Below are 26,560 nucleotides of genomic sequence, written 5' to 3' on the forward strand. Positions count from 1 at the left end.
CTGGTCTGAGCACTGCCTCTATCCCAAACTCTCTTCTCCCAAATATTTGCTGCCTAGATTTTCCAGCCCATTTGGTGATAGAAGAAGAAAAAACTCCTTGAAGTTAAATGGCTCCTCTTCTCTTACCTTCTCAAATTCCAGGAGCTGGGGGAAGGTGAGAGAAGAACATCCCAGAAGCCCATGGGGCTGTTTTCCACAACACCTCTGCTGTGTCCTGGTGAGGAGGGTGATGTCACAGCCGGAGTCAGCACTTAACCTTCCTCACAACCTGACCCAGCGGCTGCATTTCCTTACTTGGCCTGCTCCCTGAGGAGCCAGTCATATAGGACAAGGGTGGAACAAGGCAGGGTTGGGGTTCTCTGGAGCTAGTGGTGGGCCTTGTTTACAATATTTCTTTCCACAATAGAAAGCACAGTGAGAGAAAGATCGGGAATTGAAGAAGGAGAACCCTAGTTCTGTGTGCTGTGGGTCAAGATGGGGTCATCAATTGCATTGAGTTTAGGGTTTTATTTACCTTTCTCCTTACAGAAGAGTATGTACCCCTTTTCCTGAACCCCACTGAGGGATATTTGAGAAAGTAGAGACAAGAGAGATTTTCGATTGTCTCATTAGCCTAGGAAGCAGTGATACACAGAGATCCTCAGACATCAGATCACATCCGAGTGCCTGGAGGGCTTCTTAAAGCCCAAATTGCCAGGCCCAAGTCCAGTGCCTCTGATTCTGCAAGGGCAGAGGATGCATTTCTGATAAGTTTTCGGGGATCACAGTGTGGCATCCCGTGTCATCACCAGCTAGACTCCAACTAGAGTCAGTCTGATAGCCCATCAGTCATTATCGGACAAAGGCTTATTTATCCTGTAGGTGCCTGTATTTTCTTTTGCCCCTGCTCCCACATGCAGACTCTGAACCCTTCAGGCCTACCCTCCCCAGCTCTTTCAAGCATCGTCATTGTCACACTGGTTTCTAGGAGGTTGGGAGCTCCCTAGGGAAGGACAAAGGTGTTAAGAGCCCAGGGGACTCTGTGGGTTAGTGGAGGCAGGTTAGCAGAAAGGAAGTCGCTTCTTCTGTTTTCCACTGCATAGACCTAGCAACTGTGAAATATTTCAGAGCAATCTATTTAGTATTTCTCAGCCCGTTGAGATAGATTCTTCCCAGAAGAGGGAGGGAATGTGATGAGTGCTACATTCAAGATGAGCACGGGTGGTCCAGGATGGAGACAGAGTAATGACCCCAAGGGCTAGATCTAGAACTGCTTGCTCTACAACCATAAATATCGCTTCATTCCTCTGGCCTGTTTCCATAGTTATAAGAAGTGTAATAAGATTGACTTTGAAGGTGACTGTGAGGGTCAAAAGTGAGTGACCACGTGAACTGACGTGAAGCCAACCTGAGCCATCTTGGTTCCCACAGGAAGGACCAATACCTCCTCTCGCCCGTGAACTGTTGGTATCTGGTACTGCATCAGACCCGGCGGGAGAGCCGAGATCATGCCACCCTCAATGACATCTTCATGAACAATGTCATCGTCCGCCTTTCCCAGATCAGTGAGGATGTCATCAGACTCTTCAAAAAGGTGAGCTGCCCTATCTGCCCCAGGTGTCTTTACCAGACTGGCCATGACAATATTCTACCGTATTCTGGGGACAAGGGACCAGAAAGGCAGGTGTTGAATGATACAGGGGGCAGAGAGGTTCACCATACTCTCCAGCCCAAATCTGACCTCTGTATGTGCCTTTGAAAGACTATGTACTCAGCCACTTTAGCACCTATGGACACAAGAGTAAAAGCCTTTACGAAGCTAGGTATGCAGTATTCATGTATCATAGGCAATCTGGAAAAGAGGAGGTGGGCATGGGCACAAAAATTTAAATCAACAGAAATTTTACCAGTCAACCAGTTTTAAAAGTCTAAGAATTTCTTTATGTATACCTATATAAATATATCTCCCACTAGTGCCTATAATTTGTGCACTTTCTAGAATGCATGCACCTTTCCCTTTGTGTAAGATCATACTGTGTATTTGAGGTGACTGCCTGCTTATGTCACCTACCAAACTTAGGTGATGCCCTCTGTTAGAACTTTCCCACATTGAAAGTAAGCTTCTGTCCTGAATGACTGTGTTCACTGCATTTTGTTATATAGACTTACCCTGACTACGTGCCTGGTGTCTCTCTATTGAACACTTCAGTAAACGCCATTCTTTTACTGTTACCAAAAGCCCCACTGTGAGCTCCTCCCCATGTCCATTGTTACTCAGGATCAGTTTCCACAATGAGAATCATAGGCTCAAAAGTTGGTTTACTTTTCAGGCTTTGGTGGAATACTCCATTGTTAAAAGAAAGGTTTGTCCAGGGAGATATCCAGGAGCCAAGCGTGAAGAGAGCCATCGCTCTTTATGTCCCCTAAAGCCTTTGTCCTACGCGTCCTACACAATGGAGGCTCTATGTAACTGTGCGAAGAATTGAATTTTCTATAAAATGGGCGTGTCATTTAGCTTTCTCTTAGTCTGTTGAGCGAGGCTGAAGTTGACTGCTTTGGGGGGCCTGTGTGAAGGTCAGGCATGCTGTCCTGTGGGGAAGGACCTTAGCAGGATACTAGATTCCTTAATATTTTAGAAAGAAAGTAATCCTGGTACTATCCCTTTAAAAACCCATGTGTCCCATATATCTTCAGGCTTGTGACTCATACCCGTGCCTCAGTTTTTTCATTTGTGAAATGCTCACAGACCATCCTGCTGGCGTTAGACGGGATATGCCATTCTCGTGTGATCTGTGTATCTTTGGGTTCATGACTTACGTTTCCCATGCCTCAGTTTTTCTCTTTTGTGAAATGGGTAGAAACACCCTGGAGGAGAGTGGGCAACACAGGCTAGCCTGGCCTTGCTCTGTGAAAGCTGGCTGTGACCCTAGCACAGCAGCGATTGTCACTCAGTGTAGCCGAGGTGCAGTTTAGTGATCCAGTGACCCAGGGTGGCTAAACACACAAGGAAGGGGACAAGCTGCTGACTTAAAATAGAATCACCCTCCCAAGGCCTGTGCTTGGATGGTCCCCTTTGAGGGTGGCATCCACAGAAGAGCTGTGGCTGCTGCCTCTTGACCTCCCACCACACAGAACACTTCTGGTTTCTTCCTGATGCCGTGTTTATGAAATGTGGTCTGAGTTTAATATTTGCATAAGCAAATATAATTAGAACAGTAAATACAGTGCCAGAAAAAAAAAAATCTATCACCCCCCAGTGCTTCATAGAGGCCAGCCAACAAGCTTTAGCTGTCTGCTGCTTTGGAGTCCCGATCGTGGCTTGGCCCCCGCCCGCTGCCGCTGTCACAGCCTTTCCTGGGTGGGAATGACTCAGGGAGAAAGGGTCGGCAAGGCCTTTAGGAAACGAAGGCTGTCTTTTCCTGAGCTGGGCCCTGGGACAAGGGAGATAAATCTTCACAGTTCTCATTTAGTCTGACAGCAGCCTGACTTGTGATGGAGGTTAACAGGGTGGAAAATAATGAAAAATGTCCTCAGCTGAGCTCCTGGCTGCCTTGTTACCAGGCCTGTCCTGTAGAACAAAGGAACTGACCTGGCCCCTGTGGGCTGGGAGAGGGTTGGGGACAAGCCTGCCTGGCAGATTGAGCCCAGTGAGGTTCCTTTGTTTTGCCCGCATTATAGGTAACTCAGAGCTAAGCCCATGTTCCTTATATAGGAAGAATTCTTGTATCTGTATCAACCACTTCAGGACTAAGTCCTGGGCGAATGGGGGACACACCCCATTTTACATAGATGGGAGAGAGTCTTGGGCAGCTTCAAGGAGAACCTAAGTGTGGCTTCAGCCCCTTACCATCAGTGAGGCAAGGCTTTTAGAGTTTGTCTCTGTACTGTCTCACTGACCACCCTGGCCAGTCTCTTTAAGCCTCAGTTTTCTTATCTGGGAAGTGGGTCTGGTACAGTGCTCACACCGGGGAACACTTGAAAGAGCAGAGATAGGTGAAGTACCACCATAAGGTACGGCACTCTGAGCATGCTCAAGAAATGGAAGCTCACTAATGGTCCCTTGCATGGAGGCTTGTGGCCATTATGGGGTCCTAGGGCTTGGTGGGGTGTTTCCTGACCACACACCCTATCTTACTGTAACAGTCGAACTGCAGGAGGCCAGGAATGGTTGCTGTGGGCTTGAAATAGTTGCCCTGCTGACTGTCTTCTCAGTTGATTCTCACACTTTCAGTATTCTCTACGCTTCCTTTCACGGAGTCTGGATTATAGTTGTTTGTTTGTTTGATCTTGATTTGGTTATTTTTAATTTTTTTTAATTTTATGTGCACATTTAGTCTGTGTGTGTGTGTGTGTGTGTGTGTGTGTGTGTGTGTGCCATGTGCATGCAGTGCCCGTGGATGACAGAGGAGGGCTCTGGATCCTTTGAAACAGTAGTTACAAACAGTGTGAGCAGTAATGTGGGTGCAGGGAACTGAACCTGGGTCTTCTGCCAGAGCAGAATGTGCTCTTAACCATGGAGCTACTTCCTAGCTCATGGGGACTCTATTCTAAGCAGAAATGACAGCATTGAAAATTATAGAAACTTGGGTCACTTAAGGTGCAGATCTGTCATCCAGCTGCTGGGAGGGGCATTGAGTCATCATGAGTTCATCATAAGTTCAAGGCCAACTTAGGCCACAGAGTGAATTCAAGACTACCTTGGGCAACTTAGTGTGATCCTGCCTCAAAAACACCAAGGAGTATAACTGGCCCGTCAGAAATGAGGACCTTCCAAAGAGATACTTGTATCTCTCGATCTGACTCTCAGATCATTGACATAACGGACCCCAGAGAAACAGGGTTTTCTCCAGGAATTTCATGCTAGCAAAAGGAAAAGGTGGGAGTGTGCGCACGTGTGTGTATGTGTGTGAGGATGTGCATGTGTGTGTATATTTGTCTTCCTGTAAGACATTTCATACAGTCATAGCAACTTGTCAGAATACCTTTTCAGGATGAGACTGAGTCCAAGGAAAGATGGGTTGGTGGGTGGGACCACACCTTGACTGGGACGTGTCAAATGTGCATGTCCTTTGCTCTCTACTCAAACTTCCGTCTTACTTCAGGGCCCCAAAGACAGACTTGAGGGTTTTTATGTAGATCTGTCTTCTCAGTGTGGCATTAAATAAATCTCCTCCTCTTTTTATGGGTGGCGGGCTTCCCACTTTTAAATTGGCTCTCTTTATTGGTTTATTGAGAGCAGGTTGCTGGACCTGACTTGGGCATAGCTTGTGATACCTCCACCCCCAGTTCGATGACGAAAGGGCTCAGGATGTAGCTCAGAGACTGAACACTTGACTAGCGTGCATGACTAGCCCAGCATTCAATCCCCAGCACCAGGGAAAGGTGGTCCAGAAGCTCATGGAGGTGGGCTGACTTTAAGAGGAGGGGTCTGGCTCAAACAGAGCAAAGTAGAGCAGAATGAGGTCTTAAAGGCCCTCTGGAATGGTCAGTACCTGTGTCTGTGGACAACGGAAATACAGTTCAACCTGCTTGAAGGGGGAAAAGGCTTTTCCCTCCTTTACAAGGTGACCTTGGCTTCAGGCATGGGTGTGCTTCTAGGGACACAAGAATTGTTTCCAGGAAATTGTCTGTTTCTGCTATGTGACTTTGGTGTCTGTTTCCCAGTTTTCAGGGGGACAGTTTTGATGAGGAGCCTTTTCTTAGTTAGTTTGTCCCACTTTTATGACCAGGGGGCTCCCAGCAGCTCCAGGCTTGAATCTTATGTTTTGAATCTAGCATTAGATTTTCTGAGCACTGATTGGCCCAGCACAGACATGCGATCACCCTTGCTGCTGCAGTCTGGTGAAAAAGGCCTAAGTGTGGGAGAGATGCCCACCTCTGGAGCAAGAGATGCTCAACCCTGCTGATCCACAGGGCTGAGGGTGAATGAGGGTGGCTCCCCAAGAAAAGTTGGGGTGGTCCTTATGAGAAGAGATATTAGAAGTCCCCTGGGCCCTCTACTCCAGTTCTTTTTATCATATTTAACTAGGTGTCCCCTCAACGAAGGATATGCCTTACCTCTCAGGACTGCCCTCTATCTGGAAACAGCTATGATCAACAGACAGTCCTTCAATGCAGAAATGAAACATTACAAGTTTTTTGTTCTTGGGTTCCTGAGGACCACAAATATCCAATAAGTGTAAAAACTCATGCGTGGCTTGGAGACAGACATGAAGGTGGTCCGCCCAGGTCTTTGCTGCCTGGAGACGAACATTCTCGTTCACTTGAGTCTTCTCAAGCTGCTTTCCATAGGTCATGCTGAGTTTCCTCCGACCTCTAGTAGGCTATGGTGAGAAGCATTGGGGAGAAAGGATTGGCGAGCTTGGAGTAGCGAGGGCTCAGCTGAAACCTCCAGATATTTTTGCATTAACTTTTAAAATCTGGCCTGTACACCCCTGCACACTGCCCCCCCTCCCATGTTAATCTCTTTAAAACTTCATCTTATTAGATTCTGGCCAAATTACTTCAGTGAAGTTTCCAGGATTTTCTCAAGAGGCAAGAACTCCTCCTCTGTGGGGAAGGCCCGTGTCATAACATCCTCATGCCGTCCTTGTGTGTGTTGCCTTCTGTGTTCATTTGAACGAGATGTCTCCCATTGTTGTGGGATATTTACCAGAGAAGACTGCTCAGACATGGGTTTAAGCAAATAGAAAGTCTTTATTAGCGAGCCTGTAACTACACCGGGTGTTCAGGATCCTGGTGTAGCATTGAGCCTTTCTCAGGGTGAGCTTTGAAACAAAAACCACATTCTGGGTTGACATCCTTCAGTTAACAAGAACAGTTGGCCAGAAGCAGAACTACAGAAGCTCAAAAGCAAGGTTAGTACATTTAGAGAGTTTCCCAGAACTGTGTGGACTTTGATGGGTTAGGCCTTTGTTTTAGCTTTGGCAGGTGGAACTGTTTACAGCCTGAAAGGAACTTCCATCATGGAGTAAGTCATGCTAAGGTGTGGGCCCTGTTGCACCATAAGCCTTGAGCACTGGTCCCTATTTGGTAGCTGTTTGGAAAGCATTTGGAAATGTGGCCTTTCTGGAAGAAGGGTAAGACTGGGGCCAGGCTTTGAGGTTTCAAAAGACTCTTTTTCACTACCTCCTGTTTGTGCCCGGAGATATGAGCTCTCAACCATTGCTGCCACCGTGCCCTCACTCTACCCTCATAATCTCTAACCTGAGAACAAGTTGGCAGTGAGGGTATTGAAGAGTAAAGGTCAGTGTGCCAAGTGAGAGAGGGGTTGGGAACTTCGGAGCGAGGCAAGAGCTCAGGAGACAGAACAGATTGTGACGGAGGTCAGAGACACACCAGAACTGAAGGGACAGACAGCAGGAATTCAGCTCTTAAACATAACCTGCTTGGTCATTACATTAAGACAGTGGTTCTCACCCTTCCTTGTGCTGCGATGTTGTGACTCCCAACCATAACATTTTCATAACTGTAATTTTGTTACTGTTATGAATTGTAATGTAGATATCTGTTTTCTGATGGTCTCAGGTGACCCTGTGAAAGGGCTGCTTGACCCCAAAGGGGTCGTGACCCACAGGTTGAGAACCACTACATTAAGCTAGAGCATTTTAAAACTTGGAGATTTCATACCGGGTGTTTTGGCATTTGCTTATAATCCCAGCACTCGGGAGATGGGGGTAGGAGAATCAGGAGTTCAAGGCCAGCCTTAGCTGCATAGTGAGTTTAGAGAAGCCTGAGCTATCTGAGACCCTATCTCACAAAACCAAACCAAACAGGACTGCCTATGGCCCAGCCTCCCTAATGTTGTCCAGTATGCATATTGACTCTTTCATTTCATCTTCCCGACCTTTCCCCACTTTGCGTTTGTGGTCTCCCCATTAAACATTACCTGCGTCATATTCTAGCCTGGGGTAGCGTCCCCTGGAGATGTGTTGGGGCAGATTGCTGGGCTCCATAGTCTCAGTTGCTGATCCAATAGGTCCAGAGTGTGGCCTGAGAATCTGTGTTGCTAACCAACTCTCAGCAGACTGTAGAGACCCGCGTGGGAAGGACTTCTAGTGCAGCCTCCTTGTCTCATAGGTAAGGAAACAGAGGCCTGTGTCTGCTAGGGAAATAATCTTCCCCAAGCCCAGGTATTTGACCCAGCTCAGAGTCCAGCGCTATTCAGCACCCCAGCTGGGAGGGTCACTGTGTGTCACAGGCATCCCTCTTTCCTCTGGCTGTTTCTGAGAGTAGGTATTGAAGCCCAGCCCATTTGCAGCCTCTTCTGTTTTCCTCCGCTCCCTTCACAATAGCCATCCATTATTCTGCACGCCGATGCCTGTGGAATTTAATTACTTGCCCTGGCCGTGATGTGAATTTGATTGTTGGAAGCTGCAGCATTCTGGAAGAAGCGCTAATGAGGAGAGACTCTCAGCAGAGACGAGAGGGCATTTGGGGGGCCTGTGTTTGAAAGCAGCCCTTCACTGTGTGGCAACAAGGACTTGGTCTTCAGTGAGTTTTCTCGTCCCCGCCTCGAAGATGTCCATTGCATTTCATAAATAAATCAGGGCTTTTGTGTCCAATAATTGCTTTGCTTTGTAACAGAGATCAAAAGCAGCCATGGCCTTGGATTCAAAGCCAAGTTTATTTTTCAATTTTTTTTTTCTTGCAGGAGAGAGTGAGGGTTTGCATGCTGGAGGGTCCAGCGGTGAGGTCTGCACTGGGGTGGGAGAACAAAGAGATGAAGGACCTCAGCCTGTCTCCACTGTCTCCCAGGGAGACAGACAGTCTGTGAAGCAAGCCTCAGCAGCCTTTCCTGCTCATTCAATACACATTTGCTAGTGCTACTATGATGGCAAATAAGCAATTGTAGCAAAGAAACAGTGCTTATTCTGGACAAGGCTCTAAGCATTCTCTATGCACTGAATTTTCCAAGTCTGAGAAGAAGACTTCCCATCATCCCATTGTACAGATAAGGAAACCCAAGCAGGTAGAGGCTGCAGTTTTACTTCAGATACATCCAACTCAGTGGTAGAGACAAGCGATGAACAGGCCAGAGAAACAATTTAAACATAGCACCCTCCTTTGGGATGCTTCCAGGGTAGTATAGAAGTTGAGCTAGATACAAAGAAATGACTTGTTTGGATGCATCAGGGAGGGGTGGCCCTCCCTACCCAAGTTCATTCAGAGGGAGGTTCAAGGAAGGCATGGTGTCAGGGATTCAGTGCTGCAATGAAACCTGGTGCTAAGGGTCGATCACAGCTTGGCTCCCTTGGGAAGCTGACTCATGGAGATAAAGTACAGGTTGGGTTGGGGGTCCCACCTGAAAAAGGAAAGGGACGGGGAACAGGAGGCATCAAGGGTCAAAGTGTGTGGTGGAGTCATAAGAAGCTGAGATGGACCTGCAGAGCTGAACCTAGAGGTTGGGCCCTTCTATCCTCAAGCTGATTGATCAGTTGTCTCTAAAGAGGGTGTGCGCATGCTTAGGCAGATTGCTCCTCCAACCATGCTGTCTATCGGTAGCATTTCCTAGGAGGAAGTTCTCAGTCCTGCAGGGAAGCTTGAGTGTCACATGATGGTGTCCTCGACAAATACACAGCGCTTTGAGGGAAGCGAGAGAAGCAAAGTTGAGTGGGTAGGAGAAGCAGACCAGCACCATGGCTGAGCAGCACTGTGGCTGAGTTTAGAGACTCCACCTCCGACCCTGCTGCCTTCGGCCATCTGAGCACAATTTCATCATTCCACTCTGTTTTGTCATTTTCAAAATGAAGTGAATGGAAATCTTCCGATGGCTGGTTTAAGATTAAAAGATGATGTGAAATGCCCACCCAGCACACAATAAGCAATCAGTACATGCTAGTGATTAATAGGGTTGTTTGCAGGTCTTTGAGAAGGAATGAAGTGAGAGAGATTGGAGGTGGGGGGGATGCTGGAAAGGTTTTGTTCAGGGTCCACAGGTTAAACAAATTTTGGGAAGACATCACCTATAGCGTCTCAAAGAAGCTGGTGTGTTTGTCTCTTTTTTGTGACCTCTTATTTCTTTTTCTTGCCTTATTAGTTTGGCTAGTACCTCTAGCCTGTACAACATGGAGGAAAGAGGCACCCTTGACGTCTAAAAGGTGTGCTTCTAAGGAAAACTAGGCCCACTTAAGATCCCCCCCCCACACCAACTGATGAAGAGGGTTTACCAGCACTACTAGCAGATCATGCTTCCTGCTTCATGTTTGCTCATAAGATTAATATGCACAAGTTAATAATGTTTTTGGGTACCAATCCTACTCAGTTAGGAAGTGTCATTAAAATGCATATGTGAGAAGAAAAGAGTGATTGCAGATTCATGCTGTCGATACACAATGAGCCACATCCCAGGAGTTTTGGTATATGGCGCTGTCATTGCCATTCAGACATAAATACTGCATAGTTCCCATTGTAATTTCACTTTGCATGGGTTATTTAAAGTGATAGGCTTTCTCCCTCATTTCAAATATTTTTGTTTTATACTTGAATCAGGGTATCACTGTGTATCCCTCGCTGGCCCAGAGCTTGAAATATAGACTGGCATTGAACTCACAGAGCCATTGCTTCTGCCTCCCAAGTGTGGGGATTAAATGTATAGGACACCATGCCTGGCCATTTCAAATATTTTTATTTTCATTTATTATTTTAAATTTCTAGCTTTATTGTGGTTTGGACTGGAGATACCGCTCAACAGTTAGAAGTACTTCCTGTTCTTAGAGAGGATGTGGGTTCAGTTCCCAGCACCCAAACAGTGGCTCATGACCATCCATGATTCCAATTTCAGGGAATCCAACAACCTCTTCAGACCTCTGAGGGCATCAGGCATGCATGGGGTACACATACATATATACAGCAGGCAAAACACTCAAATGCATATAGTAAATAAATCTTTAGAATCATCTATAGTTTAAGTCAGGTGGTAGTGGCACACGCCTTTGATCCCAGTACTCAGAATCCCAGAAGCAGAGGCAGGCAGATCTCTGTGAGTTCGAGTCCAGCCTGGTCTACAAGAGCTAGTTCCAGGGCAGGCTCCAAAGCTACAGAGAAACCCTGTCTTGAACTACTCCCCCCCACTAAAAAAAAGAAATTCAGGTGTGTGTGGGGGTGTGCGCGCACCTGTTGGGCATTGGACTTATCAAGCACTGATCCTTCCTCTAAGGCGATAGTCAGAAGTCCTAGAGCATGTCTAGAAAAGTGAAAAGGGCAGCACAGAGCTGAGCAGCAAACAAGCTCTCAGCACAGGTGAACCTGGGTCATAGCAGTAGTGTGACAAAGGAAAGAGAAAGGATGGCAGTTTAGCAGATGAGCTGCTTCAACTGGTTGCTGGCTTTCACTTATGAGTTACAGAAACAGATTCTGCACAGACACTACATGTTACACACACATGCACAGGCATGCCTATATTTTTACATACAACCCCCCCAACCCCACAAAACCCATATTTTATTTCCCCAAAGTGTATTTCAGATAAGTTAGAATACTAAAGATAAACAGAAAAACTTGATTGGAAGAAAATGTTGGAGATTATAAGATTGTGTGCATTTGTATGTGTATGTGTGTATGTGTGTGAGAGAGAGACAGAGAGACAGAGACAGAGAGAGAGAAGAGATGTTTGTGATACATACACATTAAGTGCCAATACCCGTGGAGTCCAAAGCTGGGTGTTAAGTCTCCTGAATCTGAGTTTACGGGGAGTTGTGGGTTCTGGGAACCAAACTTGGGTCATCTGCAAGAGTGGTATATGTTCTTACCTGCTGAGCCATTTCCCCAACACTCTAAATTAAAAATAAATTAATATACACTCCAAAAGAAAAATACTAGTAAATTCAATTATAATACTTTAAAAACTGTCCATACAATAACAATCATAAGTTAGTAGACTGATAGACATAATACATTTGAGACAAGGAGAAGATATTTGGTCTTTACAGAATTAATAAAATTTTAATACCCAGAAAAATAAAATCAGCTTTTACAAATACATAAGAAAGGAGCAAACAGCCCACTAGGAATGTGGGTAAGAGATACAGCTGCACAGGTTGTAGAAGGTTGCAGAAGATGCAACTGCAGTACTAAAAATAAGAAAGAATGCTCTTACTGGTACTCAGAACAACCCGTTGCTGGGTGGGTTAACTAAGCAGTCCCTGGTGGGGACCAGTATGTAAAGTGTCAGGGGTTGTCATAGGAGTGTAAATTGTCTATTATCAATGGCGGCTGTAAATTACCTAGTATCAGTGGAGAAAGAATTACAGCCTCTGCAACCAAACAATTCCATTTTTCAGTATAACCTAAAGATTTTTTAAGCCATCTACACACATACAACTTTTTATGGAGATGTTTTCTATAAATAGTTCAATATTTCTCTCACAATTGTTGTTATAGTCTGTGGTTTCAGGGAAATCAAGGTCGGAACCCTACATCACAGTCAAGAACAGAGAGAAGGTGGGGGAATTCATGCTGCTGCTGACTTGCTTATCCTGGCCTGGCCTCCTTCCTTCTTACACAATTTAGGCCCCTGCTCAGGAAGCATGCTACTCACAGTGGTCTGGGGCAGTGAACCATCAGGACAGTGCCACCGTTGAACAATCACAGACATGGCCACCATTTACCTGACCTCTAGACAGTTCCTTGTTAAGCATCCGTCTTGTGGGTTGGGGAGAAAGCTCTGAGGTTAAGAGCACTGGTTGCTCTTGCAGAGCACCTGGGTTTGGTTCTTGGAACCTACAAGGTGTCTCGCAACCCTCTGTAACTCCAGCTCCTGGGGATCCGGTGCCCATTGAGAGAATGGTTAATTAAATAAGCTCCAGGCAGTCACATGCTAGAACAGTATAAATCTACATCTGTTAATAACAGTTTGGATAAAACTTGAAAATATGATGTCAAGTGAGAAAAGAAGGGTCAAGCATTACATTTTTCCTGGTATTGTGGTGCAGGCCTGTGATCCCAGCACTTGAGAAAGTTGCACGGGGCGGGGGGGGGGTGGTATTTTGAGTTTGAAGCCAGCATGAGCTAGAGAGAGTCAGTCTCAACAGTCTCCCTCCAACACAGAGCAGCGCTTAGTAAAATGTACAGCCCAGGTGAAAATTTTATACTGTTCGTGTTTTCAGGCCCCTGTCTGGAATAAGGCCAGGTGGCAGTGGACCTGTAAGAACACACACCTGTAAGAACACACACCTGTAAGAACACACACCTGTAAGAACACACACCTGTAAGAACAGTCGTTGAGGAATGAGGAGGGAGGGAGGACCCAAGGTCGCCAGCTGTCTCTATAACATTTCACTTCTTAAAGTAGTTTCAAAGGAAAAAAATGTACCATGTCTTCCTGATTATCAAACTCAAGTAGTGTGTCCTCTGTTCTCTGCATGGTTTAAGTATTGGGGGATTTAAAGAAAGGGTGAAATCAGCAGAGGCAAATCGGGTCAGGAAGGCTCTTGAGAGTCAGATGGAGAGATCGGACTGTGCTTTCTAGACCCCAGAGACCCACTGGAAGTTCTTGACTGAACCTCATTCATTCAAGGATTCTACGTCACTAGTGAAGTGCTCAAAGTCATGCTAAAGGGTGACTAATTTGATAGTGCATTTTGTGTCTTTGAAGACAGAAATGCTGAGCCAAGGGGTGGGGCAGTTAATCCTGCTCCATATATTTTCTTATGTGCATATAGTGGTAGACTATTCTCAGGGCCAGGATTAAGGAAGATGATACAAAAATGGAAAGGTAGGATGAGTAGATAGTAGCTCAATGAGTGGATATGTAGGTGGTTGGGTAGATGAGTGGGTAGGGGAAAGAGCGGATGTGTAGGTGAGTAGGTGGATGGATGAGAGGATTTGTAGGTGAATGGGTGGATGGATGGATGGATGGATGGATGGATGCATGGATGCATGGATGAATGGGTGGTGACTGGGTGAATGGTTGGATGTGTAGATAAGTGGGTGGATGGCTGGATGGATGGGTGAATGGGTAAAAGGTGATGAAGAGATGGTGAACAAACGTGTAGAGCCATTTTTGAAATGCCAATGCAATTCTCAATCTTCTCCTGTCCACGAACAGTGCAAGCAAACAGAAGATCATGTTGTAAAGTGATGGGAGCTAAAGCAATGTCTTAGGTCAGTGACTTTAGTGCCAATAAGTGATGGGCAGTGTTTTGAATGGAACAAAGAAACCCAAGAGCATCCATAGGCTTGAAGCTAGCCCTGAGAGGGGGAAAACACCAAACTCAGAACTGAGGAGCAAAAGTTTTCATAAAAAATGGAACTTGCCTTCTCCCAAGACAGGAACCTCTCCTACTCTTGGATATTAGTTTCTCATCTGTAAGAGATCTAGCAGAAAAAAGAAAAGAAAATGAAAAACCGTCGGCCACCATCGGGACAAAACCGAGAAAGACTACTTCTGGAAAGTTCGGTGCCCACGGAGGTACAGCCAAGCCTTTTACACCCTCTCTACTCATGGGAAGCCAGGGACTTCTTCACCAATGACAACTAGTTCTATATGATAGCACTGGGAACTGGATGTTGTCTGACATTTACCATGGTCCGGAGCAGAGCCTTGTAAATATTGTGTGCTTTCTAGACCAGGGCAGGGGGACACCCATGTGCTAGGATTATTTTTAAATATTTCCAAATAGTTAAAAAGCAAGCAAGCATGCAAACAAACAGAAAAACAAAGAAAAAGGACTGAGGGAACAGACTGGAATGGCTGAGACCGACACACTTATCATTTCAGTAACATGGGCAGATGATGTCCCTTTGTTGAACCTCTGCATCCTGGTCTTCAAAGTGGGGTCTGCCTCAGTGCCTCCCACAAAGGGCTGATCTAGGCTCACACAGGCATCATCTGAGAAAGGACTTAGTGTGGTCCTCAGCATAACACAGTGTGTGTGTGTTGGAGGTGGGAACAAGAGCTGGTAATGGCATTATCTACAATGATGATAGCAGGAATTTAGAGATCCAGAAACTTCTATCCTGACCTGCCAGTCACTCTTTCATAGCTGCGTCAGTTCTTTTCTCATCCCTGTGACCAAATACCCAAGAAGCCACTCAAGAGAGGGGTTTATTTTAGCTTGCACTTGGAGATGGAATGCAGTCTGCCAGGGTGCACGGTGGCAGAAGTATAAGACAGTCACACTGTACTGGATTTAGGAAGCAGAGAGAGGACAGAAAGTAGGGCTAGTTTATAACACTTGAAGACCCACTCCTAATGACTTATTTTCTCCAGCAAGATTCTACCTCCTCTGGCTTCACAACCTTCCCTACAGTGTCACCAGCTGGGAAGGCAGCTCAACTACAGGAGCCCGGGGGGCCTTTGAACATTCAGAGCACAGCTGTAAGGAATGTTGGCTGCCTGGGGTCAGTTATTTCAGCAGCTTGGAAAAGGAAGCTTTCAGGGTCAAAAATGTCCCCAGGAGATACTGAGAAGCACTGCTGAGTTGTTGGAGGACAGGAGGAAGCGGGGTAGACTTGAGGCCACGTTTGCTACTGAAACAGGAATGATTCCATCTGGAGCTGCAGCCACAGGAGGAAACACTAGTTGGTTCTGAGACAAAAGGAACCCTATGGGTGGCCAAGAACATGGAAAAGTCAACTAGTGGAAGGTAGGAGATGCTAGTTTGCTCCCAGCTGCCCAGACTCCCGAAATAACCACACAGAAACTGTATTAATTAAATCACTGCTTGGCCTATTAGTTCTAGCTTCTTATTGGCTAGGTCTTACATCCTAAACTAGCCCATCTCCATTAATCTATGTATCACCATGTGGCTGTGTGTTACCAGGTAAAAAGTTCTGTTCCCAGCGTCTGTCTCCAGTGGGGGCTACATGGCATCTCCCTGACTCCACCTTCTTTCTTCCAGAATTCAGTTTAGTGTCGTCCTGTCCCCATCCCCATTCCCGCCTCTTTCATCCTTCCCCTCCCTGTGTCTATTCTGCCTTGCTATAATCCAGAGCAGTTTCTTTATTCACTAACCAATTAAAGCAACATATATACTGAAGGACTTCCCATACCGTCTAAGATCAGGTGGGAAACAGGCTGAGGAAGGTGTTCTGTGAGGGTGAGGCAACAACACACAGAGCCTTACTATTAGTGACTTAAGACCCATCTAGAAAGCTATGTCCTGACCTTCCAGGACAAGCAGGATAGGCCCACACCCTCTGGGACATGCCTTTAAGCCTTTGCTTTGGACATAAGAAAGAACACAGTGGTTTCTGGGCCAGTACTCACATGGTCCAGGTACCCATGATTTTTAAGTCTGTGATTTGATGGACGAACAAGCCAGAGGACGGAAGACAGCAGAAGAGTGTGTCAGGGCTTCGGAATGAAGGAGAGGAACAAAGACAAGGAAAGAGAGACAGGCCGAGCTGTAGCAGGCATTGATGAGACAGAGATGGCTCAGAGTCAACCAAAGTTATTCCTGACTGAGAGTGGTCTGAAGAACTATTTATGGTCTCCTTGGAGAAATGAAGAGAGGAGTCTTGTTGTTTACATCAGCATTTAAGAAGTTTCCATTGTTTGATTGATTGATTGACTGCTATATGTGTGTGTGCATGTGCTTGTGTATGCGTGTGTGCGCGCGCGCGACAGCACACACGTGAAGATAGAGGACAACTTATCCCACATGTAGGCTACAGGTGACAACTAGGTTGTCAGGCATTGTCGCAAGTGCCTTTACCTTCTAAGCCCTCTCCCCAATCCCAATCCAACATTTTAAGACGGTATTAATTTTTATTTACTTTTTAAAATATTTTTTATTCTTTGAAAAAATTCTACACTTATACAGTGCATATTGCTTCTATCCATCCAACACTGTCTTTCTCCAATCATCCTACTACCCTGCCACTGTCTCCCTCCCAACTTCATGTCTTCTTTTATAAATTGGTTTTAATAACCTGCTGAGTCCAATTAGTGCTGCCCACATGCCCATGAGTATGTGGCCATGAATTGGAGCATGGACAACCTACTGATGGCCATGTCCTCAAAGGCGTGAGGCTCTCACTCCTTCAGTGACTATCAACTGCCAAGAGAGCTCCTTATATAAGGATGGGTCCAGAGGGACCCTTCTGTCATCCAGAGTAGAATCTTGGCTGGCTTGATCTTTTGGATGATCTTATTCTTATACAGGTAACAGCAGCTTCTGTGAGTTGGCGTGTACAGAAAGCATGTCATATCCAGAAGTCTGCATGTCACAACTTTCTTCTCCATCCTTTCTGCCAGCCCTTCTGTGAAGTTTCCCGGGGCCTTGGATGGTAGGAGGTTGTTATAGATGACCCATCCATAGGTGAGCATTTGCAGTTACTCATGTTTGGTGCTTTGACCAGTTATGAGTCTCCGCATTAACCCACAGCAAAAGAAGCTCTATGGCCAAAGCTGAGAGCAGAACAGATCTATGCGTATAAACACAATTATTCAGAATGCAGCTTGACAGCATGATCATTTAGCAAAATAGCAACAGTAAGTTATTCCGTAGGGTCTGTGATCTCCTCTCATGGGCTTTTAATCAGGTGCATAGTACCAAGCACAAAGTCCCTCCTATGATGCTGGGCTCACATGCAGTCAGAAGACCATTGCTTTACCCCCATAACCATCATACCCATACTGCACCAGTGAGCACGTATTCCCAGCAGGTCAGTATTGTAGTATGCAGGGTCCTGTGCTGAGTAAAAACACTGATATTTTTATACACACGCACATGCACGCACACATAACCTACATAGCACCTTCAGTTATTATGTAAAGAAGCCAGCAGGGAGAGTTTCCTGATCAGTCTGAGGTTGATTTCTCTCGGTCTGTCTTCTACAGTGAATAATGTCTTCAGCAGTATGGTCTTACCATGCAGTTATGGTGGACAACCAAGAGCAATGGCAATAGCCTGCGTAGTTTTGAGGACTTTGAGGCCCTCCTGATGAAAAACTTGTAGAGAGGTAGCCCGTGTTTGGCCCTGAAATTTTTATTTAATAACCCATATATTCTAGAAGCAGCATTGTCCACCCATGTAGGGTACTTGTTCAAACTCCTTTACCAAATGAGTATTAGGACCTTTCATGGATCCTTAGTTTTGGGTAACCCATCCCCTATACTCTTCTATCCTCAATCCCCCTTTTTCCTCTCAGGGTGTTTCTTCAGTCTGCTTTCATGACACTTGCATTCTCTTATCTACACCAATCAGAATTTTTTTCTTACATTATAAGATTGTAGGTTTCCAAATTTCCATTTTTTTTATGCACCCTTCATTTTGGTTGAGCCCTCGGCCCATGCCTCATTCCCTCATCCTCCCGCCCCCCTCCACACTTGGACCTTTCCTTGAATTTCCCAGGGTTCCTGCTTTTTACTTTCATTTTATCTGTGTTTTCCTATTCCCTCTCTCTTGAAGTGTACACTCTATCTAGTGGTCTGCTTCTGGTTTCCTGGCTTCCACCTGCAGGTTAACCACACAAAACACGAAGATTCGAAGCTAGGATCGCATGTGAGAGAGAATATGTGCTTGTTGTCTCTGGCCTAGGTGAGCCCTTCCTCACCCCACGTTATTAGACAATGCGAGTTTTAGATATGGTTCTAGTCTGCTTTGTGCTGGTATAACTGAAAGATCCAGAGAGGGTAATTTATAAAGAGTTAAGGTTTGCTCTCCTCACAGCTCTGAAGGCTGGAAGGCCAGGCTTGGAGGCCTTCCTGCTGGTGGGGACTTTGCAGAACCCCAAGGCTGTGCAAAGATCACACAGGATCTCCCTTCCTGTTATGGGGGCCCCATTCTCCTAACTTGGACTAAACTACTTTCAACATTATTATCATATGCCTTTGAGGGTTAGGTTTCAGCATGGGTTTGGGCGGGGATGAACACTCCAAAGGTAGGAAACATAGTGTTAGAAATGGCCCATCCTTGACTTAGTTAGATGGGGATATGGACAGACTCCTTAAGAACAGAGCCTTTCAATGTAGCTCATAAAGTCCTAGGGTATTTATTAAGGCAGGTCTATTTTGGGGGGTTTTATTTTGGGGTGTGGTGCTGGAGACTGAACCCAGACCCTCTGCATACTAAGCATTCATCCCACCTCTGAGCTATATCTCAGTTCTATAGTAAAGTTGTAAGGGTTTCCCTCAAAAACATTATTAGCCCTACATTAAAAACCAAATCGAGTCATACATAGCAAGATTTTCATAGCAGTACAATCTTCTTCACTGGGGAACTGTGCCGTTACAAGAGCAGCTTCGCCCTCTCGACTTTCTTTGATGTAAAGTAATATTTGCCTGCTTTGACGAAGAAGGGTAAAAATTCTCTCCAACTTCCAATTGCATCTCTGAGAGTATCTGAGGGCATTTATAGAGTTCCTCTTGTACACAAGTCTTTGTGATTAACATTTCACAGAAAATGCCCCTAAGGAAAAGGGTTCTGGCTTCAGCCTGGGCCACAGCTCTTTCTGTGATCCAATCCGTGGGGCAAGTTTCCAAGTCGCCCTGTCACAGTCAGCCCATGTCCGGTGGATCAGCCAATCACAGGCCAGTCTCACCCACATCCCTTGTTCTCTTAGGAGGAGGAATGGAAAAGCAAGTGATGCTTATTGATGCTGATGTGTCCCTAGCAGAACAACTGGAGCAAAAGGGACCAGACTTGCCTTGAGGGCGGGGGGCGTGGCCTTCGAGCAATACCTGAGCAGAGAGATGTAGTGTCCTGTGGGACTGGTTTTCCCATTCATTCACCTGTGTGCCCTCATGTTGTCCAGAGTCCTGAAGAAATAGACCAGACTTTTGAGCCAGACCAACCAAAAGCTGATTCTGAGATCTCCCATTTTCCAGTTGTGCCATCTTGAACAAGGTACCCAGCCCTTCTGAACCTCTAGCTCTCCCCACGTGTCAAAGAGAATAATCATGGTAGCTACCTTACATCAGACAGTGCTTGGGAGGGACTCTGAATAGTATCGAGCAAATGGAAGATGTTCATGAATGCTGTTGCTAAATACTGCTTGCAACAGGGCTTTCCTGCTCAGCTTTGTCTGCGGTGCCTGATGGAGGCTGGTTTCTACTAGATATTCCATTCCGGTGTGAATGCCCAGAGCTAGGGCGCAACTAGAAGAGATAGCACAGGCTCAAGCAAGGGCTTGGGATACTGTGACTCCATATGGGTCATGGTGCTGGGGGCCACTGCAGAACCATGAGGCTTGGTTTCAGCAGCCACACTCTTCAGACGCTCCTAATTAGAGTGGCCAACCTTTTGCCACTGCCATACAGTGTGGTCGCAGACAAAAATCAGGATTGGGAACTAAGCAGTTGAGTTACAGGAAAAAAAAACAAATTCCAAAAAGAAATCTGATAATATGTTAAGCTTTGTGCTAGGTTGGATCCCTAGCTACCCTGAAGCGTATGAAGCCCGTGGGCTGTGAGTTGGACACTCCCGGGAGTGGGATGGCTGAAAGGTTCCTTCACATCCCAGGTGTCCTGACCCCGCAGTGGTCATCCTTATGAGCACCTGGAGGTACAGATGGCCACTCCTTTCTGAAATGGCTCCTGGTTTCTGAATCATAAATTGAAACACCTCTGTGGGCCAAGCCGACGAGGTCATGGCCTGGTGAGCAGGCCCTGGGCCCCATTGCCAGCTGGAAAGCATGAGCTGGCCATAGTTGACACAGGATTTGGAATACTGGGCCATCTAGTCTTCCTAGAGGAACTGAAAATTGGGGCTTATGAGGGAAATATCTTGATTGTTAAACGCTGGGAAAGTGTTCAGACTTTCTAGAAGCTCCAAAGGGCCAAACAAAATATGCACGCAGGCCAGAGAAGCTGCTGCTTGGAGGCCTTGCCTCAGGCGGTATTTTGCTGAGGAATGGTTCTAGCGGCCCAGGACATTTGGCAATGTTTAAAAACGTTTGTTGTGGTCGCAACTTCAGGCTAAAGGTAGGGAGTTTTCCTAGGAAGAGGCAGGCAGACTCCCCATCATCCTGTTATCCATCCATAGGAATGCGTCCCAGACAAAGAGTTGGTTGTCCTAAGGAAATTTAGCCAGGATTAGCTTTTGAGGAGAAAGAGGCTGGGGACACCTGCTTCACAGTGGCTGGCCCTTGTGACTGGCTAGCCTCACTTTACAGTCGGTATGTCAGAAAGGCAAGACTGGAATGGTTGAGCCTTCTCTGGCCCAGCCTTGCATGTGAAGGAAGTGCCTTCTACCCAATGTCCTTTGTAGGCATGAAAACAATGCAAAAAAAAAAAAATGTGGGCAGCGAGGCCCAATTTGTTGTCATGGAGTCCCCAAGGTTTGGGTGTGGCGGCCTATTGAAGATCATCTTGGTTTTGGCCTCCTGTCCCTGGTGGAATGTTTAGTTTGGGCTCACTACTCAGTAGTATTTGGAACTGTAATTGAGAATATTTTCCATCCCTAACCAGCTCCAGCTTTAAAAAAAAAAAAAATTAACAAAACTTTGTGGCTGCTCCGGGGAGGTGCCCAAGAGTTGACCAATTGAGACTCAGCAAGTCCCATGTGGTGGCCTACAGTTCTCTTGAGGAAATGCAAGAGCATGCCTCCAGTCCCACCCCATCCCCCACCCCACAGTCCATGCTCTATGCACATGTTCCTCTTCCTGAGGTATGACCCTGAGCATCCTATTCTACGACTCAAAAGCCTTCAGTGGTTCCCAGTTTCTGGCTTCTGAATGAAGTCAGAGCCTTCTCAGCCTCCATGATACGACCCTGGCTTAGGCAGAAAAGGCAGTGTTAGAACCCTGGGTCTAGAGTGAGGATGTCGTATTCCAGGAACTGGTGATGGAAGACGAGTTTGTGTGCATTAGGATGCTCTAGCTACAGCAGGAGGAGAACGTAGCTTAACATGTCTTAAACCAAAGAAGTAGATGGAGACTAAAGGCTGACGCTGAGTTTTGGGACCAGTTGATGCTCAGATAGCAGTGATAGGAACCACGTCCTTTTTCCGTCTTTACATGCCTGCTGGTATCAACTGGGGCTACACGGAGTTTTGCTTGCACTTGGTAGAAGGGTTCAAACATTCTCCTACAGCTGCAGATCCTGCTTCCCTGTCTAGTTAAATCAGCCCAGAACCATATCAGCACAAAGAGCAACCCACCATGTGGAGTTAGGATGACGTTCCCTGGGAGAACTGGGCTGGAGGGACACATGCAGGCCAAGTGCATGGTTCTATGAGGGAGCAGAAAGAACAGAGATGGGTGATGGGAGGGAACCCCCAATTCCTGCTGCAAAGTATAAAGGGTTGGGCAGTTGGAAGGTAGGACATAGTGATAGATTGAACTGAGGAGAAGGGATGATAAAGAGTCTACCAGGTAACTCTAAAGTTTTATCTTGACAGCCTTGGAAGATGTTATTCCCTACTTCAGAATCAAAGGGCTGGGAGTATGTGTCTTGCTTTGGGGCAATTTGAGTTTAAAAAGACAACCAGACCATTTCTGTGTGCTGACATTTGTTCTTCCATATTCCAGAGCAAAGAGATTGGCCTGCAGATGCATGAGGAGCTGCTGAAGGTGACTAATGAGCTCTACACAGTAAGTTCTGTCCAGGACCATTGTTATCTGTTTTGGGTCTCTGGTCTGCATCACCCATAGCTGGAGGGAGGGAGGCAGAATTTGGAGTGACAGCAGGTCACCATGAAGGGATGTTGTGACTCATGATCCCAATTCCTGATTACTTGTGTTTGGAATGGGTCCTGAACATGTTTAGCAAGTTAAAGTGTGTGAGAGAGTAACACGATCTTCCAGATATAGGATGTGTTACTCATGAGCACAAAAGTCTGGAGGTGGAGGATGAAGAACACAGCGTAAAGTCTCCAGAGGGCAGGAATATGGACTTGGGTGTCAGGGGCCATAGGCTCCAGGCTTAATGACTGTGATCTCAGGCAGGCTCATAGCTGCCTGAATGGAACATAGCTCCACAGAATGGAACCTGGCTCCAAGGATAGCTTGAAGTCAAATAGTGAGCATGCCTGATTGTTTCCAGTGGAGAACATCACACTTTAGCCCAGAGCTAACTTTGCTGCCTGTTTTGGAGCCAAGGCCTAACCACACTTATGATGGGTGTTAGAACTCAGGGAGGTAGGGAGTGGAGGGCAAGAACAGACTTTGACTTCCTGAATGAGTAGTGTGGAGAGCCCCATAGATAGCCTTGGGTACAGTGTAGGGTAGGCCCAAGAGGGAAAATGACAGGTAGAACTGTTATGTTTATATATTCAGGGGTTCCTTATGAAAGTTGTGATTTAATATGTGAATAAGTGCAGACTTCGTGAAGCTCTTTCTCTTCATTATTACTATCTTCCTATATGTATACCCATGGTGGTAGCAATGGGTTCATCAGGGGCTAAGAACCTGGACTCAGAGCCTGTACTTCAGGTGGAAGGCCCCATGTTAACCTCAGCAGCTCTAGGACCTAGGATAAGACATTTTTTAAAAAATTGATGTCAAATAGGGAGAGTGTATTCCAACTTTGTTTCAAGATAGATAGATAGATAGATAGATAGATAGATAGATAGATAGATGGGTGGGTGGATGAATAGATAGATAAACAGACAGACCTGTGATTCCCATCTACTTAGAAAGCTGAGGCAGGAGGATTATAAGTTATAGGCCTTCCCAGGCTAAAGAGTATGGGCAAAGCCTAGACAACTTAGTGAGAAAGACCTTATCCTGTAATATATAATAATATATATGCACTATAATATATAAAATATAATAATAAAAAGTAAAGATAGGCCTGGGTGTGTAGCTCATTAATAGAGCTTCTACCCAGCATGTTCAGGGCCCCAGGTTCACCCTAATACCATAGAGAAAAGAGGTAAAAAGAAGGCAGACACTCTGAAGTCAGAATCTGGGTCAAATCTTATTTCCAGCTGGAAAGAACAGTGAAATCCTCCCACAGTCTTTGTAGCCTCATAGACACAGGAGCTCTGCAGATGCTCAGGTCTCTGTATAAAGTGGTGTCATGTCACACATCCTCCCAGGTACTTTAAGCTATTCCTAAACTGCCTACTACTGTAAATACAGCATCAGCACCATGCAGACAATCGTTACGCTGTGTTGTTTAGTGATGAGAAAAAGTCTGTTCATGCTTGGTGTAGATAAAATTTTCTTTCCTAAATATTTTCAACCTGCAGTTGGTTGACTCCACAGATGTGGAGAGCACAGCTATAGAGGACCAAGTGCACTGAGGGGGCCACACATATGAAGCACTGTTAGCACAAAGGGTAATGTGCTAGAGAGGCTATGAGCCGTTCCCCATGACTGTCATTATTCTGTTACCCTCAACGGGTGTGGTAGGCTGTTGTCTGTACTCACGGGAGTGGGGTCAGTGCATGTGTAGGGTTGGTGAATGGATTGTGTAGCTCAGAATTCTGGAGAGATAGCCCATGCTGGTCATTACCCAGGCTAGGTCCTTCCTCTGCTCCTTCAGTCCCTCTGTGAACGGAGCACTTACTCTACAGCAGCCCTGCAGCATTGCTCCAGGCACAGAACCTCAGTGCTCCTGCCTGGGTCTCTAACCTTCACTTCATCCGCCAGCTGGAAACCTCATTCTGGCTAGCTGCTCTTGTTCACTTTCTGTCACTGTGATAAAACAACTTGACCGCAAACAACTCAGGGAGAAATGGGTTTACTTGGCTTCTACTTCCAGGTCACAGTCCATGATTGAGGGAGATCAGAGCAGAAATTCAAGATAGGAGCTTGAAATGGAAACTGTGGAGAACCTCTGTCTACTGCTTTGTTCTCCAGATAGCTTGCTTTCTTATACAGCCCAGGGCCACATGCTAGGGAATAGTGAGGCCTACAGTGGGCTGGGCCCTCCTACACCAACCACCAAGCAAGACACTCTCACAGACAAACTCAGATGCCAGTCTAACCAAAGCTATTCTTCAACCAAGGTTCCCTCTTCCCAGGTGACTCTAGGTTATGGTCAGCTGACAATAAAAACTAACCAGGAGAGTGTTTATCCTCATCCCCAATACCTTTCTTCACCACCACAGTTTCCCTCGCCTGCTGTAGCCTGTGTGCTTTTATCCTCTGTCCGTCTGGGTGATACTCATTTTTCCAGACCTAACACCTTCGTTAAGATGCCACCTCTGGGTTTTGAGTCCTGTTTCAGTCTTATAAAAACCTCATGTCTTCATTGTTTGCACTGCTCCTGTCGTAGAGTGATTTCTCTGGAGTCAGGTCTTGGCTGATGAGTGATGCCACACTAGATACCCAAAGACCGTGTGGCATTGACAACGTTACTTCACCTCTCGGTTTTGTCTCGGAAAATGGGGGCTTATCCTTTTCCTCTGGTTTGTGGGTTCCATAGTACCAAGTGATGTCAAAAATCGAAAGGATAATGCCATCTCGTGTCCCTCATGGTGCCCTGAACTCAACAAGTTCTGTGTATCTAGCTGCCCATTCTGTCCACAGGTTAGGCAGCTGGATAGAAACACTACTGGCAGCAGACATGCACATAGGTAGCTGCCTCACACCGTAACAAGCCTCTTATTGCAGTGCTGTGCTCATGGTGGCCTGCTAGTGGTACTCCAGGAGCTGGGAGAGGGGAAGGGCCCAGTGCCTCCCAGCTCTCTCTTCTTTCGGTGTATGTGAAGGAGAGGGGGCCTCAGGTACCACCAATAAATATTCCATATTGCCAACTGTGACCCTCTGTGTCCATAGGTCCCCCATCAGTGACTCTGAAATACCTCCAAAAGCTTATATGCTAAAGGCTTGATGCACCAATGCAGCTTTATTTGATGACATTATTGGGAGGTAGGAAAGCTGGGGCCTGATTGGAGGAAGTAGGTCACTGAGGACACGTTTTTAAAAGGTGTCTTGTCCCTGAACCCTACTAGAATAATGACTAGGCTATACCTTGTGCAGATTCAAACTGGATTAGGTTGTGTGCCAGACTCAGGGCATGAAATCCACTCTGAGCCTCCAGGAAAATATTTGTAATGTTGTCTCTTTCCTGATGGGGTAGTGTAGAGGGCCTCGCCGAACCTGAGTTCTAGTCCCAGCTCTACCCAGGCTCTATATGTATCCTCCTTTGTATTTTACATGTATATCTCTCTGTGTGTGTAACAGTACATATGTATGTGCATGTACATGTGTGGGCACACATGTAGAGGACAGAAAATAACCTCAGGTATCCTTCCTCGGGGACTGTTCACCTTTTTTTTTGATACAGAATCCCTCACCAGCCTGGAGCTCACCAAGGAGGCTAGGCTAGCTGGCCAAAGAGCCCCCTGCATCTTCTAGAATGACCTTTAAATACAACCTTCATCGTTTCTACATGACTTTGGGCTCTTTAACTAATTGAATACTTTTCTTTAAATTGTTCAAATTCAGCCCCCTTCTTCCTTTCTGTAAATTCTCCCTGTCCTAATTAATGAGTGGAAAAGCAGCCTTGTACACTGGCAAAAGCACAGGCTTTATAAGTCCTGCCAGAGAGCCCCTGATTCCTCTTCCTGGGAACACACGGTTATTTCCAGCTTCCCTTCTGGAGATGGATGAAGGGCTCAATGGCTATCAGAGAGCTCTGGGTTTGATTGAGAATCCCTGCCTCATTGAATTAGTGGGAGAGTATTGGCTACTATCAACCTCAGGGTTCAGTATGTTCACATATGCAAATATGTATGCATAT

General features: G+C 46.1%; 1 protein-coding gene across 3 annotated transcripts in view; it reads left to right on the forward strand.

The window, feature by feature from the left end:
- The window catches only part of Srgap3 (SLIT-ROBO Rho GTPase activating protein 3), a 231,067-nt gene that overhangs the window by 135,694 nt on the left and 68,813 nt on the right, over positions 1-26,560 (forward strand). For all 3 annotated transcript variants that reach the window (XM_057792007.1, XM_057792014.1, XM_057792022.1), the window contains exons 3-4: positions 1,411-1,573; positions 22,396-22,458. In XM_057792007.1, coding sequence (XP_057647990.1) covers positions 1,411-1,573; positions 22,396-22,458 — 226 coding nt within the window. The remainder of the gene's footprint in view (positions 1-1,410; positions 1,574-22,395; positions 22,459-26,560) is intronic.

Source organism: Chionomys nivalis, chromosome 1 (genome assembly GCF_950005125.1).
Source record: "Chionomys nivalis chromosome 1, mChiNiv1.1, whole genome shotgun sequence".
Lineage (NCBI taxonomy): Eukaryota > Metazoa > Chordata > Mammalia > Rodentia > Cricetidae > Chionomys > Chionomys nivalis.